We start from the raw sequence: 16463 nt of genomic DNA on the forward strand, positions 1-16463 counted from the left end.
ACATGATTGCTTTAGATTACTAAATCAAAATGCTTGTCGACTGGCCGTGAAGCCAACAAGATGAGCCCGAGTGTGCTTTATATTAATGGCGTCCTAGAACTGTGGCGTTACTAAGCAACCTCATCTAAATGCAAAAAAAAAATTGAGTACTGGTGTGTTAAAGGGCCCCTTCTGGAGAAATTTCAAGGAGGAAGATGAGGTGGGGGGAGGGGGCGACCATCCCCTTGCCCTCCCTGTTCCGGGGTCTCTTTCCTATAGTGCACGAAACATTCAGTGTAGGCAACCTTTGACGAGTACTGCGTTTTGACTTCAGCAACTACAAAGAGCTTCAGGACGTCATTGCTAAGCCAGATGCCAAGACACACCTGGACACTATGGTTTCGCACGGCGTTCAGCATTTCGGTTTCTTGAACACTGAAGTTTACTACTATGAGTACGGAAACCTGACTGCACTCGTCGAAATACTGAAGGCAAGTATATCTGAGAATTTTTTCCAAATATTTACCAGAATCAAGCACCAAGCAACAACACGGTATCGCAGAGGGCAAAAAGTAAGGATGAAGATTGTAAATAGCATCCCCAGACATCGGTAAGCCGAAGATCAGTTGTTTAGGAGCGTAAATTGCTGGGCTAGTTGGTTCATAATGTTGTGAGGGTGGAACCAGCGGAACACAGACCTCCTTTTTTCTTATCCTGCGTCTGTGTTCCGCTGGTTTCACACTGACAACATCAGTTGTTTGCACGAGTAGTTCGTTACATAGTCGTCAATAAAATGCCGCCCTGGGGTCAAAAGACTGCAGTGGTTAAAGCATTTTGTTTCTGGCAGCCAGTGCATTTGGGGCAATAAATTGCCTATATTCTCATTCCCGTAGCTTGATATGAATTCATAAAGGCCTCTAGCTCGTGTATGCATAAATAAGGACGAGATTCGTCACTGCTGCGTTAATTTGCGCTGCCCACTTCGTGTCTCTTTAGCGTGTCTTATAATTTAACCGAAAATTATAGTACTTATAGTACTTGCCGCTAAAAATGGCGACGCATCAAGAGTGATTGGTAGTAGAGTTACCTGCTTGTTTGCCAGCTGCTCTGCGCTCGTCGCACGCAATATGCATCCAAAATAAGCAGAGGTGCCGACTAATCTCCCAACAAATTTAAACGCAGATTTTTATACATGCCTCTAAACGCCAGCGCAGTGGGCGTACCCCAGTATAAGCTGGGTGGTCTTTTCTTTTAAGTGTGCTTTGAGGTGACTTCTTTAGGGGTCTAGCGTCCCCTTACAAAAAGTTTTGAGGCAGTCTATAGAGTGCCCATAAACTTAACTCTATGAAGTCTATAGAATATTTATAGACAGATTCTAGAGAACAGTCATAAACAATACAAATGCTCGAGGCGGTATATTGACAATCAGTAGATTTAATGCCATAGACGGTTAGTAGACTTCCGCCTATAGACAGTCGATAGACTATGGACAGAAAAAAAGGAAATATCTATAGGAAGACAATGGAATGTGTAAAAAGTCTATAGACTGTGTATAGACCATTTTTATTATGGTCTGTTCTAGTCATGGGAAAATTTTCTGTTGTACTGCACCTGTCTTCACTGAATCATAATACCTGAATGTGATGTCACTTTGTTATAGCATAACCGCAATCTGTCAACTATGCAGTCGCCGAGTTTGTGAACAGGACGCCTAGTATCTGTTAAATGAAAGATTTGGAAGCCTGCACTCGGTATCTACTTTCCTCCTCATTTTTTTTTCAGGTATTTTCACGCAGTTCAGTTTTTCAAAATTTGCGTCACTGAAAGGTGGAGGAAATGTTTTGAATACACGTCAGAAGTCGTGCGAATGAAATGTTTATGCGAATCCACCAATGTGTGGCAGATTTGTATAAACGCAAAAATTACTCATTGGCATCCACCTAAATGTAGCATTATGCTGCAAATGAAACGTATACAGCTGCCATAGAAACTTCCTATTTCAAAAAAAAAAATTTTTTAAACAACTTTATGCCACATGGCTGCACTTGGGTGGACGTCAATTAGTAATTACTCCGTTATTACAAATTTACACAACCTAGGGGGACTCCTTTAAACATTTGACTAACTGTTCCCACTTCGAGTTAATGAACAATTCGCTCTCGCCCTACCCAATGCTAGCCGTGCCGGCTATCTCAGTTGGTAGAGCGACTGCTCCAGTGATGGGTAGTCCCTAGTTCCAAGCCTGGACGAGGAGGAAATTCTTTTTTAACTACGAGGTTTCTATTCAAGCTCTATAGGTTTCCTTTGTAGCCGTATGGCTGCGCATGGGTGTGGATGCCAATAAGTAATTACACCCGCATTGCGCGAGAATGTTCATTTACGACAGCGCCATGCAAATTTGCTTAAAGCTCTTCCGTCGACATTGATTGCTCGGTCTCGAGTTTGTGGTTGTAGTAAAAATACAAAATTTTGACACCGAGATTCTTTAGCGATCAACTCGAGTGAAACTGCTCTCAGTTCGCCAGAACACGCGTCCAAATTTAGGGGCTCCTTACCGCGTGCTTCCGTTTCCTTCACTGCAGCAAGTATCGGAGCTACTGCAAGACCAGAGGTCACCGATGAGGCCCATCTTCACAGCTCTGGCTACCCCGCTGTGGCCGGCTAGGTGGTCAACTGCAACTGCAAAAATATTCAGGTTAGTGTCTCTCCCTGGCCCTTTATACGTTCATCGCGCTAATAACTGTGGGCAGGTATCTGTTCGGTTGTTAAAATAGCGAAATCATGTTCAGAATCATCATCAGTTGCAGCAGTAGCCTAAATCCACTGCAGAACGAAGGCCACTCTCATATCTTTCCAGTTAACCTTGTCATGTGCCAGTTGCGGCCACCGTATTCCCGCAAATTTCTTAATCTCATCCACCTACCTAACTTTCTGCCGCCCGCTGCTACGCTTGCCTTCTCTTGGAATCCAATTCATTACCCTTAAGACCAAGGTTATCTTGCTTTCGCATTGCGTGCCATACCCAAGCCCTTTTCAGAATCGATCAGAAGCCATCTTCACAATACGGCTTCCGAAATCCTTCAGGATTTCCTCCTCAGTGTTCGCACCACTTCTATCCCTCCTTACGTTTTTGTTCAAGTGATGTCAACGGTGCCCAGTATTTGCCTTTCCTTTTTTGCCACCGCGGTGGCGCACGCTCTAACACCACAACATTCTAAAATTTCTTCCATGTTCAGCCAAAGATTTTTTAGTTAACATTTTGTGGGCAATTTCCACCTACACGATAGCTCGTCCGGATCCATCTGCTGAATTGATTAAATTGCTCTTTGCGCAACTCAGTAGTGAAAAGTAAACATACTGAAAAGAAAACAGAATTGAGTAAATTCACTAATGACACATTACCTATTACCTCAACGACATCATGCACTGTGCTTATGTTCGCAGTCCGCAAGGGAAGGAGGTTTTTTGCGGTGGTCCTAGGAAACATATCGAAATTGCTAAGCGCGTTGAGTGTGACACCTCATGTTTATTGATTTGCACACCATGGACCATTTCCTGGGGCTGCGTTATAGATCAGGAAATGCCCATCATAACTGGGGCTGTCCTTACCGTATCATCATCTATACTACACCAGCACATATGGCCACTGGACCTGCAAAGTGCCAGAAGCTTCCTCCGTGACAGGGGACGGAAGGATAATATCCAATATTTATTCGTCAAAGAACTAAGAATAAAGATCTCTACCCACTCGTTGTCAAACCTGACAAGGCTCGTTTTGCATTTTCTATTCTCTCGCTGTCGGGATTCGGTTGCTTACCGCGTAGGTAAATTGACAATGCATTCGCAAGGCCCCATTTTTGAAGTGCTGCTTCGGCTGCTATGTCATTGTCGTTGTAGTTACGTAATCTGATGTGGAACTCCTGCCAGCCGAAGTATTTATGAAAAGAACTTTCGGAGCACTGAGGAGATGGCAAGTATTACATTAAATACGATATAGCCGGCAGTCTTTAGACAAACGTCTTCTATTCCTGTGCTGTTCATCTTGAAGCTATATTTGGCTAGGTGCATGATGGAAAGGCTAGGCGACTTTAGCCTATTCTCAATATTCACGAAACATACAGTTTCAGGGTGAATCACGGAAAGCATCAGGGCCTCGGCTGTACTGGCCTTGTAATTATTTACCAAGCAGAGCTTAAAGTTACGTCAATTGTGTCTTCAAGGAGCTGTCGTGTAAGCTGCAGTTATAACTGCATTTAGCCATATAACTTCTATGGTACATCAGAGATGGTACTGCCGTGTTCAAGAGTTCTCACGTTTCGCGGGCTTTCTGCCTTGCGTCACGGTCCGTGTTGCCGCCGACTCACAACAGCATGTTAGCACAACCCAGCAATAGCACGAACTGTGACGGCTGCTTCAAAGCGCACTTCTTACATGGCCTAATAAAGTGACGCATGTCTCTTTGTAATATTGGCTTATTGCTCATTTGAAATGCATGTTGTCGGAGGATGTTGACAGTTGATTTTCTAAGACTTTTCACACACTTGCAGAGAGGTTTACACACCGGACATTGTGATCTCCATTGGGCACTACTTCGGCCAGGATAGCAACATGCATGGTTGCTTGGTTCTTCCGCCGACGTTCCTTTTTGTGCCACCCGGAGATTCCTACTTCTACAGCTTGGTAAGAGCTGTTTCTCCTCCAGTGTTCCGCAATGCTGTTCCAGTTTGTCGAGGCTTTGCTGGTCTTCCTTAAAAAATGTTGTTAGAAAAGGGAGGCTTCTATGCAATTCTTTCAGTGGTCCCTTCAAGGGTTCAATCTTTCCTTGACGTTCCAGTTGGATATTTTATTACTTTTATTGAAATCATTTTCACTGAAACTAAGCATATGGTCCCATATATACATCAAGTTTCACAGCATGCAGTGTCGCAAATTTTGGTTTGCTCCAGCACGCTGCTGAGAGAATGCAATCAAAGGTGTACGTGCTAAAGCAGACAGAAGACAGCGATGCCTACGTGAATCAGACAAACGTCGCACGCGGCCGTCGGCGTAGGCAGCGATTTGCGCGAGTCCCGGTGGTCCAGTGTTTATTAATGAGAAAGAGCGTAGCCGCCGATGGTACAGCTCCTCAACACCTGACATCGGATAAGCATAGTCGCTTGAAGCGCTCTTGACCAGCGTAGGGAAGGTCCAACATGCACGAATTTTGACGCCTGCGTTGACTGTTAACATTTATTTGCCTCGTGTTGTTTTCCTGTTCGCTTTTCTTGTTCTCCTATTTCATAAATTTCATGTTTCGTCTCATTCAACACGCTTTTTATTAACTGTTGTTGTTTTAAAATACGCTCCTTATGTACGGGGCAGGTTAAGGTGAAGAAAAATTACGCATTGGAGAGGCACTGTGTGTAATCAAAACACATCGTAGTTTTTTTGGCCGTGTGCTTATTCACATGCCTCCGTTCGATATTCCATATACGCCTCAGGGTAATGGAATTGGCCAGGGGCACGTACTCGCTTGCCTGTTCCTGTGCGATTCTGATTTAAACAGTATGATATCATGTCTTCAAAACCCCGGAAAAATCAAGGTAATAAGATTATAAAAGCTCATCGCTTTCTTTCGCGATGCTTTCCCATGTCTTTGGTTTTGTTGGTGTTTCGTTAAATCAATATTTGAAGCTAATACACTTGCGAGAGTCCCGAAATACTGCAGTCCTTGCACTCGGTCATGGCGTTTCGTTTTAGCTTGTGGCTGTCTCGCGCGATGCAGACGACGGCCCACGACGCTGTGCATCAGATGGCCAAACAAGGCGTGCATACGTCGATTTCGGTGTCGGTGGGCATGTTCGGCCGGTGGTACAAGCCTAAAGCGAAGCCAAAGTTGCCAGATGACGGATCCGGTCGATACCAACTCCTCCGCGACTGTGAAGGGATGCAGCAGACACAGATAGGCACCGTCCGGCAGGTAAGCCAAATTTTAGCGCTTAGCTTAAAACTTCAAACACAAATAAAAACGACAAGGCAGCGGTCACGCGAACACTAAGCCTGTAATATGCCGTATGCGCTCGGTTGGATGCTAATGAGTAATTACTCCCTTATAGCAAATCTGCTCCACCTTGGTGGATTCCCCTAAACATTCGACCAGTAATAAATTCAGCATAAAAACATCATAAGGTACTTAATAACGAGAATTAAACGCGAGAGAGTTGCACACGATTCGGACAAGTCTTTTAAGAAGCGTGCGTTTGCTTGTACCAGAGAAGCGCGGTGTCAGAAAACAAGCCAAGTGATACGCTATCCGAGCTACAGATCGCGAAATTGTGATGGTCAGGACAGGCAATGCACAGAGCAGATAACCGGTTTTGTGCAGGGACAGCGCAGCGAGTGCGAAGGGAAATAAAACTTAGGGAGGGCAGCAGAAATTTAGGTGGTAACTTGGACCCGGAAATGTGGTAGCTAGATGGCATGGTGCCGAAACAACGCCTGCGGCAATGTAGCTTGCATAGAGGTGGCGCGAGAAAACCAGCTATGTCAAAACAAAAAAAAACAGCTGTGTCAAACACTTGCCTCCAGCACTCGCAGCTTGTAGCTGCTCATTCAAGCACGGTGCTAACGGCCACGTGTAGTGTCACAATGCTTGAGATAGCCACTACGTGTAGAGGTAGAAAAAAATAGATGATTAAGAACAAACTCTTTATTGAGCCTCGAATATTTTGGCACTACAATGGAACCTAGAACTGACTCGAGGTAGAGGTTTTGGCCAAATTCACAAAATGTTTACACGTAGGCACAATGCATGATTGGCCGGCTCTGTCGATCCATACCTCGAGCTATCCGTAATGGCGAGCACTAAGTACTAAGTGCGCATGTGCGCTAAGAGCACTAAGTGCGCATGTGGTGTCCCTTTCTTGTTAGTGTCCTTGTTGCGCCACTGTTCATTTCATCATTTTTTCAGCACTAAGTAGTCTCAAGCTATTATTTCTTGGTGCTTGGTAGTAAGATCTCTCGGTGCCTGAGAAACCAGCACTTATTGTCAATTTGGAATAATTGCCGCGAGTACAGGAGTTAGTTATTTTATTTTAAATACCTTACAAGCCCGTAGGCCATTGTGTAAGGGGAGTCACATTTTGAACACTTTCCAACACAATAGGCAGAAACATATGAAAACAAAAATTAAGTGCAGTTACCTAACAAAAAATGTGTATTAGTAGGTACAGTCTTTGACAAAAGTAACCAGGCTCCATGGTTTGCTTTTCATTTGTTTAACAGAGCCCGGCTTCCCTAAAGATCAAAAAGTTCTTTGAAGGTGAGAACAGGGGTTCTTACCATACAGAGATTTAGAGCTTGAGGGCTGGCATAATAGCTTTAATATACGACTGAGAAGAAAAACGTGCCGCCCGGTTACTTTTGACAAAGACTGTTCGTTCTTATATTTAGGACGAAAAAGTATGGCCTTTGTTTACGGCGTGTCAATTTTTCGTGCATTAACTGTTGCCCAGTCATGCAGACGTGGTAGTGGTTTGTTTACTTTATCGATCACATCACTACGACATGCAGCAGAGAAAAACATGGCAGTATCACCGGTATAAATTATATATTTAATGTTCGGGTCGGTACGTACCTATGGCTAACAGATCTTTCTCGATGGCTTCGGGTGAACGAACTTCAATTAAAAACAAAGAAAATTACAATTGTATAGTTTTTTCGCCTTCGAAACAATTATATCGAACGAAAAATCTTAATTGACTTTCAGGATGATACACTTGAACAAGTAACAGCCCATAAAAACCTTGGAGTTTTCTGCCATAGGAACCTAACTTGGTATATCCGCGTTGATAACCTCTGACCAGAGATCTCGCAGGCTATTGGACTCATTTATAAAACACGGAAACTTCTTCCTCCCTGGATCAAAAAGCAGCTCTAATATACAATGTTCATTCTAGAATCTATTATTCAAATACTGGGCGGGGAACAACAACAAAAACGAATACAGAAAGTATACACATTCTACAAAAGAAAGCTGTGCACCGTTTGAGAACGCACATTATCTGTGCCACTCTGCTCCACTTTTCAAAATGCATCGAGTGCTGTCTCCAATGTTATAAAAAATGAATTAGCGTTAAACATTGTTAAACAAATTAAGCCTCATTCCGCTGCCTTTTACCAGAAACATCTCTACAAGGAACAATATGTAGTACAAAACTTGCAAAAAAAAAGGTGCACACAAATTATTGCGGACAGAAACTGACATATCATATCTCTGACTTTCTCAAAAATCATCCTGCTGTATTCACCACGCTCAAGCAAGGTGTTTGATTTTAATCTTTTAGAAATAATGTTTTTGTATATTTACTGCTGCTCCAAGGCATGTGCTTGGAGCTCTATTTGTCCACTTCTACTTGTATTCCTTAATCAGTGCTTCCACCCTGTTCCTTTCTGTATGAGTGCTGCTGTATGAATTTTTTGCTTTATATAGGGCTTCGCGTTACAGTTATGCATTCGCTTCTGTACTTAGGTTTAGCTTTTTTTTTATAGCGAGAGCTATACTCCACGGGATGCAACTTCCGATTTCGATGTGGAAGAGACAGCGACCTTGAATGCCTCACTAGATAAAACCGAACTCAGCTGCGTGGTGGTATGGCCCAAGCTATGGTGGTATGACCACGTGATCATATTTCTATAATCATTGTATGGTAGTTTGACCACTTTATAATATGTCTATAACGATTGGGTAGCCGACCAGGATCTTTGGCCTTGATCTTTGAGACAAGGTCAAACCAACTTCACTGCGTAGTAGTATGGTCCAATCTATGGTAGTATGACCACGTGTCATATGATCATGACCATTGGATACCTTACATTGACCGTGACCTTGTTTTCTACATTAGATTTTAGACAGTGTGCATCACATGGTTATGGCCCTTTGTGTGCAATAATTGAGGATTCAAACCAAGCAAACCGTGCCTCACAATGCTCAACAGTTGAACACTAGCCATTGTTTTGCTTCTTTTTACGTTGATATACCGCGTCCTGTGCCAAGGGGGGGGGGGGGGGGGCTGTCACTTGTCAGGCCATGTCTGTCTATTTGCCGGCCACCTGGAGAACTGCATCGCGTTATTCTGAATCAAGATTTGATTTGAGAAGAAACGTGGCTAACGATTCCTCACACTTAGCCTCGCGCAAAAGGAGTCTACCACGACAGCGCAGAATCTTCAATGCGCTAGCATTACTGGCCGCGGTGAAAGATTTCAGTGATGTGTGTGTGGTCCTTCTGTATCACAGCAAAGAGGAAAAAATCTGAGAAAGATAGTTCCAGTGGTCGGATTCGATTCCAGGAATTCTCGTGGGAAGTGAGTACGGTACTTGATAGCCACTCGAGTGCCGTGTTACTTGATGGGTAGAGGTTAACATCGTCTGAACGGCAACGCAACAGCAGTGAAAAACAAGCATTAAAAATGTTTAAAAAACGAACAAATTAAACTAAAGCCAAAGAAGAAGAATTATGCGATGTGAACCAGATGGTGGTGGCAGTGGTTCAGCAGCAAAGAATCAAGCAGTGTTAGTGCGGTCAGCACCTTGCTAGCGCATCCAAACCTTGATCTTGCATATCGTGACCTGTCATTTTTCGTTGTATTTTGGTTAACAACATTTTTTTATTTTACTTTCGCAACAGGTGTGCAAGAATCCATATTTTAAGTTGAGATATTATGATGAAAAGATGCATGCCAGCGTCACCTACAATAGCACCATGGAAAGACTTTTTACTTACGACACAAGCGATTCGTTCCGTTACAAGGTAAGCCGGCATAATCGGGGACAAATGGTACGTTGTTGGTTGGTTCAAGGTGTTTAACGACCGACCGAAAACAACGCAGGCTATGAGGGACGCCATGGTGGAGTGTTCGCGATGATTTCGACAGTACACGGGGCCTTTAGCATTTCGTTTCCATCGAAATGCGACCGCTGCGGCCGGTATCGAACCCGCGTATTTAGGATGGCAGCCGAACACCATATCTACTGAGGCTCTGTGGCGGCAAAAGAATGTTACGTTGTTACTTATCTAAAGAAATAAAATTATAATCTCCCGGATATTTGCCGTTTTAGTATAACGGTGTCAGTCCAATTAAAAGTATAAGCACTGTTGTAGTCCGGAAGAGCCAGAAAATAGATACTAAAAAAATTAATACTATCATTCTGCTCAGCCACAGCCAGTAGAACAATGCAGTAATGAACGCAAATTATTTGATGCAAAAATAGAAGTTAATTTTTGCATGATATTCTTGCTGGGCTGATTACTGACATCCAGTGGCTTAAATATAATAGGTTGAATACTCAATTAATATTGATATGGACTTCATGCACCAACTAGCCCCCCAAAAAGCCCTATTGAATGGGTTGAGGAGCCCGGCGTTCGGAAATTATCATCATCATCATCATCAGCCTGACTACATCCTCTGCAGGGCAAAGGCCTATCCCATGTCTCTCCAATTAACCCTGTCCTTTCTCAGTTCCCGCCACTGTATCCCCGCAAACTTCTTAATCTCATCCGCCCACCTAACTTTCTGCCGTCCCCTGCTACGTTTGCTTTCTCATGGAATCCACTCCGTTACCCTTAAGGACCAGCGGTTATCCTGCCTCCGCATTACATGCCCTGCCCAAGCCCATTTCTTCCTCTTGATTTCAACTAAGATGTCATTAACCCGCGTTTGTTCCCTCACCCACTCCGCCCTCTTCCGATCTCTTAACGTTACACCTATCATTTTCCTTTCCATAGCTCGCTGCGTTCTTCTTAACTTAAGCTGAACCATCTTTGTTAGCCTCCACGTTTCTGCCCCATAGGTGAGTACCGGCAGGATACAGCTGTTGTATACTTTTCTCTTCAGGGATATTGGTAAGCTACCATTCATGATCTGAGAGAACCTGCCATATGCGCTCCACCCCATTCTTATTATTCTAGTTATTTCCCTCTCATGATCCGGATCTGCGGTCACTACCTGCCCTAAGTAGACATATTCTCTTACTACTTCCAGCACCTTGCTACCAAATGCGAGCTGCTGTTCCCTTGCTAGGCTATTGAACATTACTTTGGTTTTCCGCATGTTAATTCTTAGCCCCACCGTTCTGCTCTCCCTGTCTAACTGATTGATCGCGCTTTGCAGTTCTTGTCCTGAGTGGCTGAGCAAGGCAATGTCATCAGCGAATCGCAAATTACTCAGGTATTCTCCACTAACTCTTATCCCCAACTGTTCCCATTCCAGTCCCAGGAATACCTCTTGTAAGCAGGCAGTGAAGAGCGTTGGCGAGATCGTGTCTCCCTGCCTGACACCTTTCCGTATTGGAATTTTATTGCTGACATTATGGAGAACTATAGTAGCTGTGCAATCGTTATAAATATGTTCCAATATTTTCGCATAACACTCTTCCACACCCTGATTCCGCAATGCCTGCATGACAGCTGAGGTTTCCACTGATTGAAATGCTTTCTCGTAATCAATGAAGGCTATATATAGGGGTTGGTTATATTCTGCGCATTTCGCTATCACCTGATTGATAGTGTGAATGTGGTCTATTGTCGAGTATCCTTTACGAATACCTCCCTGATCATTTGGTTGACTGAAGTCCAAGGTTGCCCTGACTCTATTAGCGATTACCTTAGTAAATACCTTGTAGGCAACGGACAATAAGCTGATCGGTCTGTAATTCTTGAAGTCTTTGACGTCTCAGTAAATTTCAGGTTCTTCGTCTTCTTCTTCTTTGCACCATAGGTGCCCCGCCAGAGACGGGTGGTTTCAACTTGAAGACTTGAAGACACAGGGATAACAAAAAGGGATACTTGAAGTTTTATATACAAATATTTACAGCGTATAGAAGTTTAGACACTCGAGACAAATTAACGGCACAAGGACAAACAACAAAAAGGGCGGAACTGGCTAATACTAGGGGAGGCCCCTACTCGGCGTTGCCGAAGATGCGTAGCATCTCACCTTAGCGCAGAACCCCGCTTACGGCTCCGGGGCCCAGTTTTAAAGCCCTAAAGGCCCGGCCCACATTCGGTAACTTCCAATCATGTGCCGCTCTTAACATGGTTGGTTCATCCAGGGCATGGCCAGCCCTCCAGCTTCCGTAAGGTAGAGCGCTCTCTCCACCACAAAATAAAACAAAAACACAAATATACATCCGTGCCAGCACGTGTGCGAATCAGTACCGCGGGTGGGGGAACACCCGTATACCTGCCGGCGCGTTCGCGAGCGGCCGCGTTCCAAGAAAGGAGACGCTTCGCTGTGAGCACACCCAGCCGCGTTCCGATGACCCCCGCGAACGCTACCGAACCCTTACACGCCCTTCCCAAGATTCTACAAAGGGCTCAAATGCCACTTTTAGAATTCTAACAAAGGGATCGGTACGGGTCACAAAACCACCCTGTGGGTGACATACCGCAGCTACACAAACACTGGCACGAACAAAACCAAAAACAAAAATGTACACAGGCACCAACACAAAATCACGCAAAATGCACACTTAAATACACACAGTGGCATGCCTGCCGTGCGCCGTAACACAGCGTCCAAGTTGGTGCGTTGCACCCAGTTCGCCTGCATGCACGCCGTCGTCCTGCTCGCGAATGAGCACACAGACACAGACACTCGCGACTGGAGCGTTCACAGCACTCGCCCAATGCCCACGTGAGCCTCCTTAGTCGCACCGAGCGTCCCTGTGTAGTGCATTCGAGCCACCACGCGTCTCAACACAATTAACGCGTAACTGCCACTCGGCTCATTAGGCTGGTGCCACAGCGGGGCAAGAATTCAAAAATTGCTGCCCTCCAGGATCGAAAAAAACGTCCTGATCCTCGATAAGTCCAAATCTTTGACCATGCGACGCACTTGAGAGCACTCTCTCTCCGGCGCACCAGTACGACACGCGTGGTGCGTAAAGAGCATAGCCCCTGGCCCGTCCACATATAGCAGTACAGTCAGTCTCGCTACACTTGATATGCCGACCTCTAGCACGGAACATACTGGTCCTCGCGTCGACTTTCAGCGTGAAAGCCACGCACCTGCCTCCTGCCACTTCACCTCGCCCGGGGCCATCTGCACCTTTACCGCACGAGCAAACTTTGAAACCGCCGCTCCGTGCCTGATCGGCGCTTGCCGGCTTCGTGGTATAGTCTGAGGCTGCATGAGCTCTCTCGCAGTCGCTTGATCCGAGCTTGCCTTGCGGCAAGTCGCCACACATTTCCCGGTCCTCAACTGACCTGGTCGGGCACACACCGGGTGCGTTCATCTGCGCGGCGTTCCGCCCGGTCGGCCCAACAGGCCCACCTCCGCTCTTTGCCTCGGATGAAGGGCTCTTGCCACCAGAAACGCTACGGGGCACTTCATGCCCTATGACCGACACAGTGTGCGGTTCCAGCAACGCTAGACTTTCTCCTGTCACTAGGTCCGCGATCTGACATCTGTCGTCGCTGGCCGTTCCCTGCTGAGCTAAATGCTCTTTTCCGCAGCTTGCTTGAGACTGCGTTTTTGGAATTGTGAGACTCACTTCCAACAATCCTGAGCACGCGTCCGCGTCCCTGGTGTCATTTGGGATTGAGCTAACCTGGGCGGCCGTGTCGTCGGCGTGCGCGTTCACCGCCTCTGATACCGCGACGCCGCGTTCCGTCAGGCTGCTTTCTTGAACTGCGACTCCAGCTTCGCAGAAATCTGGCTCACCCTTTACCTCTGCCCGGCTGTCCTCTTGACCTGCGTCCGGCAGGCATATGCCGTTGCCTTCCCGCACTGGCGACCTCTCTGCTCGTGACTCGGAGCAGTTCTCCCTGGCTAGTTGGCTAGCTCTCCTAGACTCCTTGATCTTAGAAATCTCGAGCTCTACCTGCTGGCGTCTCGCTTCTAATACCCCCAAGACATACTTAACATCCTGAGGTTCTTCCTCGCGAAGCAGCGCCTTTCCGCCATTTACTTTCGCAAGTTGAGCCTGAAGGTCCGCTAAGCGCGCCTTCGCTAACTCAACTTGGTACTTCACATCAAGTGAGGGCAGGCTTGGATAGCTCTCCATACCGCCTTCCGTACCCCTCAGATGTCCTATCGGCTCGAACACAGGGACGTGAACAATGCGACCAAGGAAACTCACGGTTTCGATGCGTCGATCCGCATTGCCAGCTCCTTGGCGTCGGGGTCCACCGCCTCTTTCCCCGGACGCTGCGATGAGCTGTCGCACGCCGCTGGTCCGCCGCCGGTGATCGTCGAGTTCCCGACGCGCTGCTTCCTTGACCGGACACGGGTTGGTTTCAACTCGAAGACTGAAGCTCTTCGCACCAGCGGTGCCCCGTCAGAGACGGTCTCTCGATGAATAGAGCCGCAGGGATGAAAAAGGCAATGACTGGAGATTTATATACAAATATGTACAATAGATACAAGTTAAGACACTTGAGACAAATTAACGGCACAAGGACAAACAACAAAAAGGTGGATCTGGCTAATACTAGGGGAGGCCCCTAACTCGGCGTTGCCGAAGATGCGTTGCATCTGACCTTAGCCCAGAACCCCGCTTACGGCTCCGGGGCCCAGTTTTAAAGCCCTAAAGGCCCGGCCCACATTCGGTAACTTCCAATCATGTGCCGCTCTTAACATGGTTGGTTCATCCAGGGCATGGCCAGCCCTCCAGCTTCCGTAAGGTAGAGCGCTCTCTCCACCACAAAATAAAACAAAAACACAAATATACATCCGTGCCAGCACGTGTGCGAATCAGTACCGCGGGTGGGGGAACACCCGTATACCTGCCGGCGCGTTCGCGAGCGGCCGCGTTCCAAGAAAGGAGACGCTTCGCTGTGAGCACACCCAGCCGCGTTCCGATGACCCCCGCGAACGCTACCGAACCCTTACAGTCTCCTTTCTTAAGAATTAAGATAATGTGAGCATTCTTCCAAGCTTCTCGTACTCTCGAGGTCACAAGGCATTGCGTATAAAGGGTGGCTAGTTTTTGTAGCACAATCTCGCCTCAGTCCTTCAACAAATCTGTTGTTACCTGATCCTCACCAGCTGCTTTCCCTCTTTGCATTGCTCCTAAGGCTTTCTTTACTTCCTCCTTCGTTACTGGCGGGGTGTCCCATTGCTGTGCTCGACTGCCTCCCTCAGGAACGTGGTGATTAGATTCGCTACTGTATAGATTTGTGTAGAACTCTTCGGCTAATTCAACTATCTTATCTATATTGCAGATGACATTGCCCTGTTTGTCTTTTAGCGCATACATCTGGTTTTTACCTATGCCCAGTTTTCTCTTCACTGATTTTAGGCTACCTCCGTTCCTTAGAGCATGCTCGATTTTCTCCATGTTAAACTTTCTTATGTCGGCTACCTTGAGCTTATTTATTAACTTCGATAGCTCTGTTCGTTCTATCCAGTCTGTGGAGTTAGACGTCCTCATGCTTTGGCGTTTCTTAATCAGATCTTTAGTCTCCTGAGATAGCTTGCTCGTATCCTGTCGAACCATCCTACCACCTACTTCAGCGGCGCACTCTGTATATTTGCATAGAATTACTAATGAATAGTACTGTTCTACTCCTTTACTTAGCTTAAGGGGTATGTTGTTACCTTGCATCGTCCTTTATAATTATGATCCTTGTGTTCACCTGCGATCAAATTTTCTGTAATGGAATGTCATATTATACTCATATCTCCACCGCCCCATTAATCTGCCGTTTGTTGGCGTTGATATATATTTTGCCTAGGATGATTAATGATGAGCGCTGTCGTAGTCTTTTGCTTAACCTGCAAGTTTTTTGTTCTTAAGGTATGAGATATGCATACGAGGTCTGTTAGAAAAGTATCCGACTTTATTTTTTTTTTGCGAACACCTGATGGATATGAGACAAGCGCGCTTGCATCAGGCGACCTTGAACCTTCATGCGCATGCATGAATTTTTTCCCGCCTGCCGATAGCGTCAGTCGCTGGGAAGCAGCGTTTGAGTGAGGCAGTGTGCAGTGCTCTCGTCGGTTTTTTATTGCAAGGAAAATGGCGGAGTGAAAGGAGCAGCGCTACTGCAACAAATTTTGCCATAAACTTGGCGACAGCCGAGTGGAAACCATTCGAAATATTCAGACGGCTTTCGGTGAAGATGCTATGAGCAGCACACAGGTTAAGCAGTGTTACAATTGTTTTAAAGATGGCCGCACATCGGTGGAGAACGAGCCACGCTCCAATCGGCCATCAACATGCCAAAATGACCAGGTCATTGCCGAACTGAACGCTATGGTGATGCGGGACTGTCGCGTGACTATCCGAGAAATTGAGGAAGAGGTGGACATGAGCAATTTCCCCGCACATTCCATTATCACCGAAGATTTGGCCATGGAGAGAGTTGCGGCGAAATTCGTGCCGAAGCTGCTCACGGTGGAGCAAAAGCAGCTTCGTGTTGAAGTCTCACAGGACATGCTGGATTCCGCAAACAGTGACCCTGACTTCATCAACATCATAATCACTAGTGACGAGTC

General features: G+C 46.1%; 1 protein-coding gene across 1 annotated transcript in view; it reads left to right on the plus strand.

Annotated features, from left to right (window-relative positions):
- The first annotated feature begins 9586 nt into the window (after positions 1 to 9586).
- LOC149337331 (uncharacterized) overlaps positions 9587 to 16463 on the plus strand; it is a 69210-nt gene continuing 62333 nt past the window's right edge. The window contains exon 1 of the mRNA XM_089554393.1: positions 9587 to 9769. Coding sequence (XP_089410519.1) covers positions 9692 to 9769 — 78 coding nt within the window. The 5' untranslated portion in view covers positions 9587 to 9691. The remainder of the gene's footprint in view (positions 9770 to 16463) is intronic.

Source organism: Amblyomma mixtum, chromosome 7 (genome assembly GCF_055824585.1).
Source record: "Amblyomma mixtum isolate Tamu chromosome 7, ASM5582458v1, whole genome shotgun sequence".
In the NCBI taxonomy this organism is placed as follows: Eukaryota; Metazoa; Arthropoda; class Arachnida; order Ixodida; family Ixodidae; genus Amblyomma; species Amblyomma mixtum.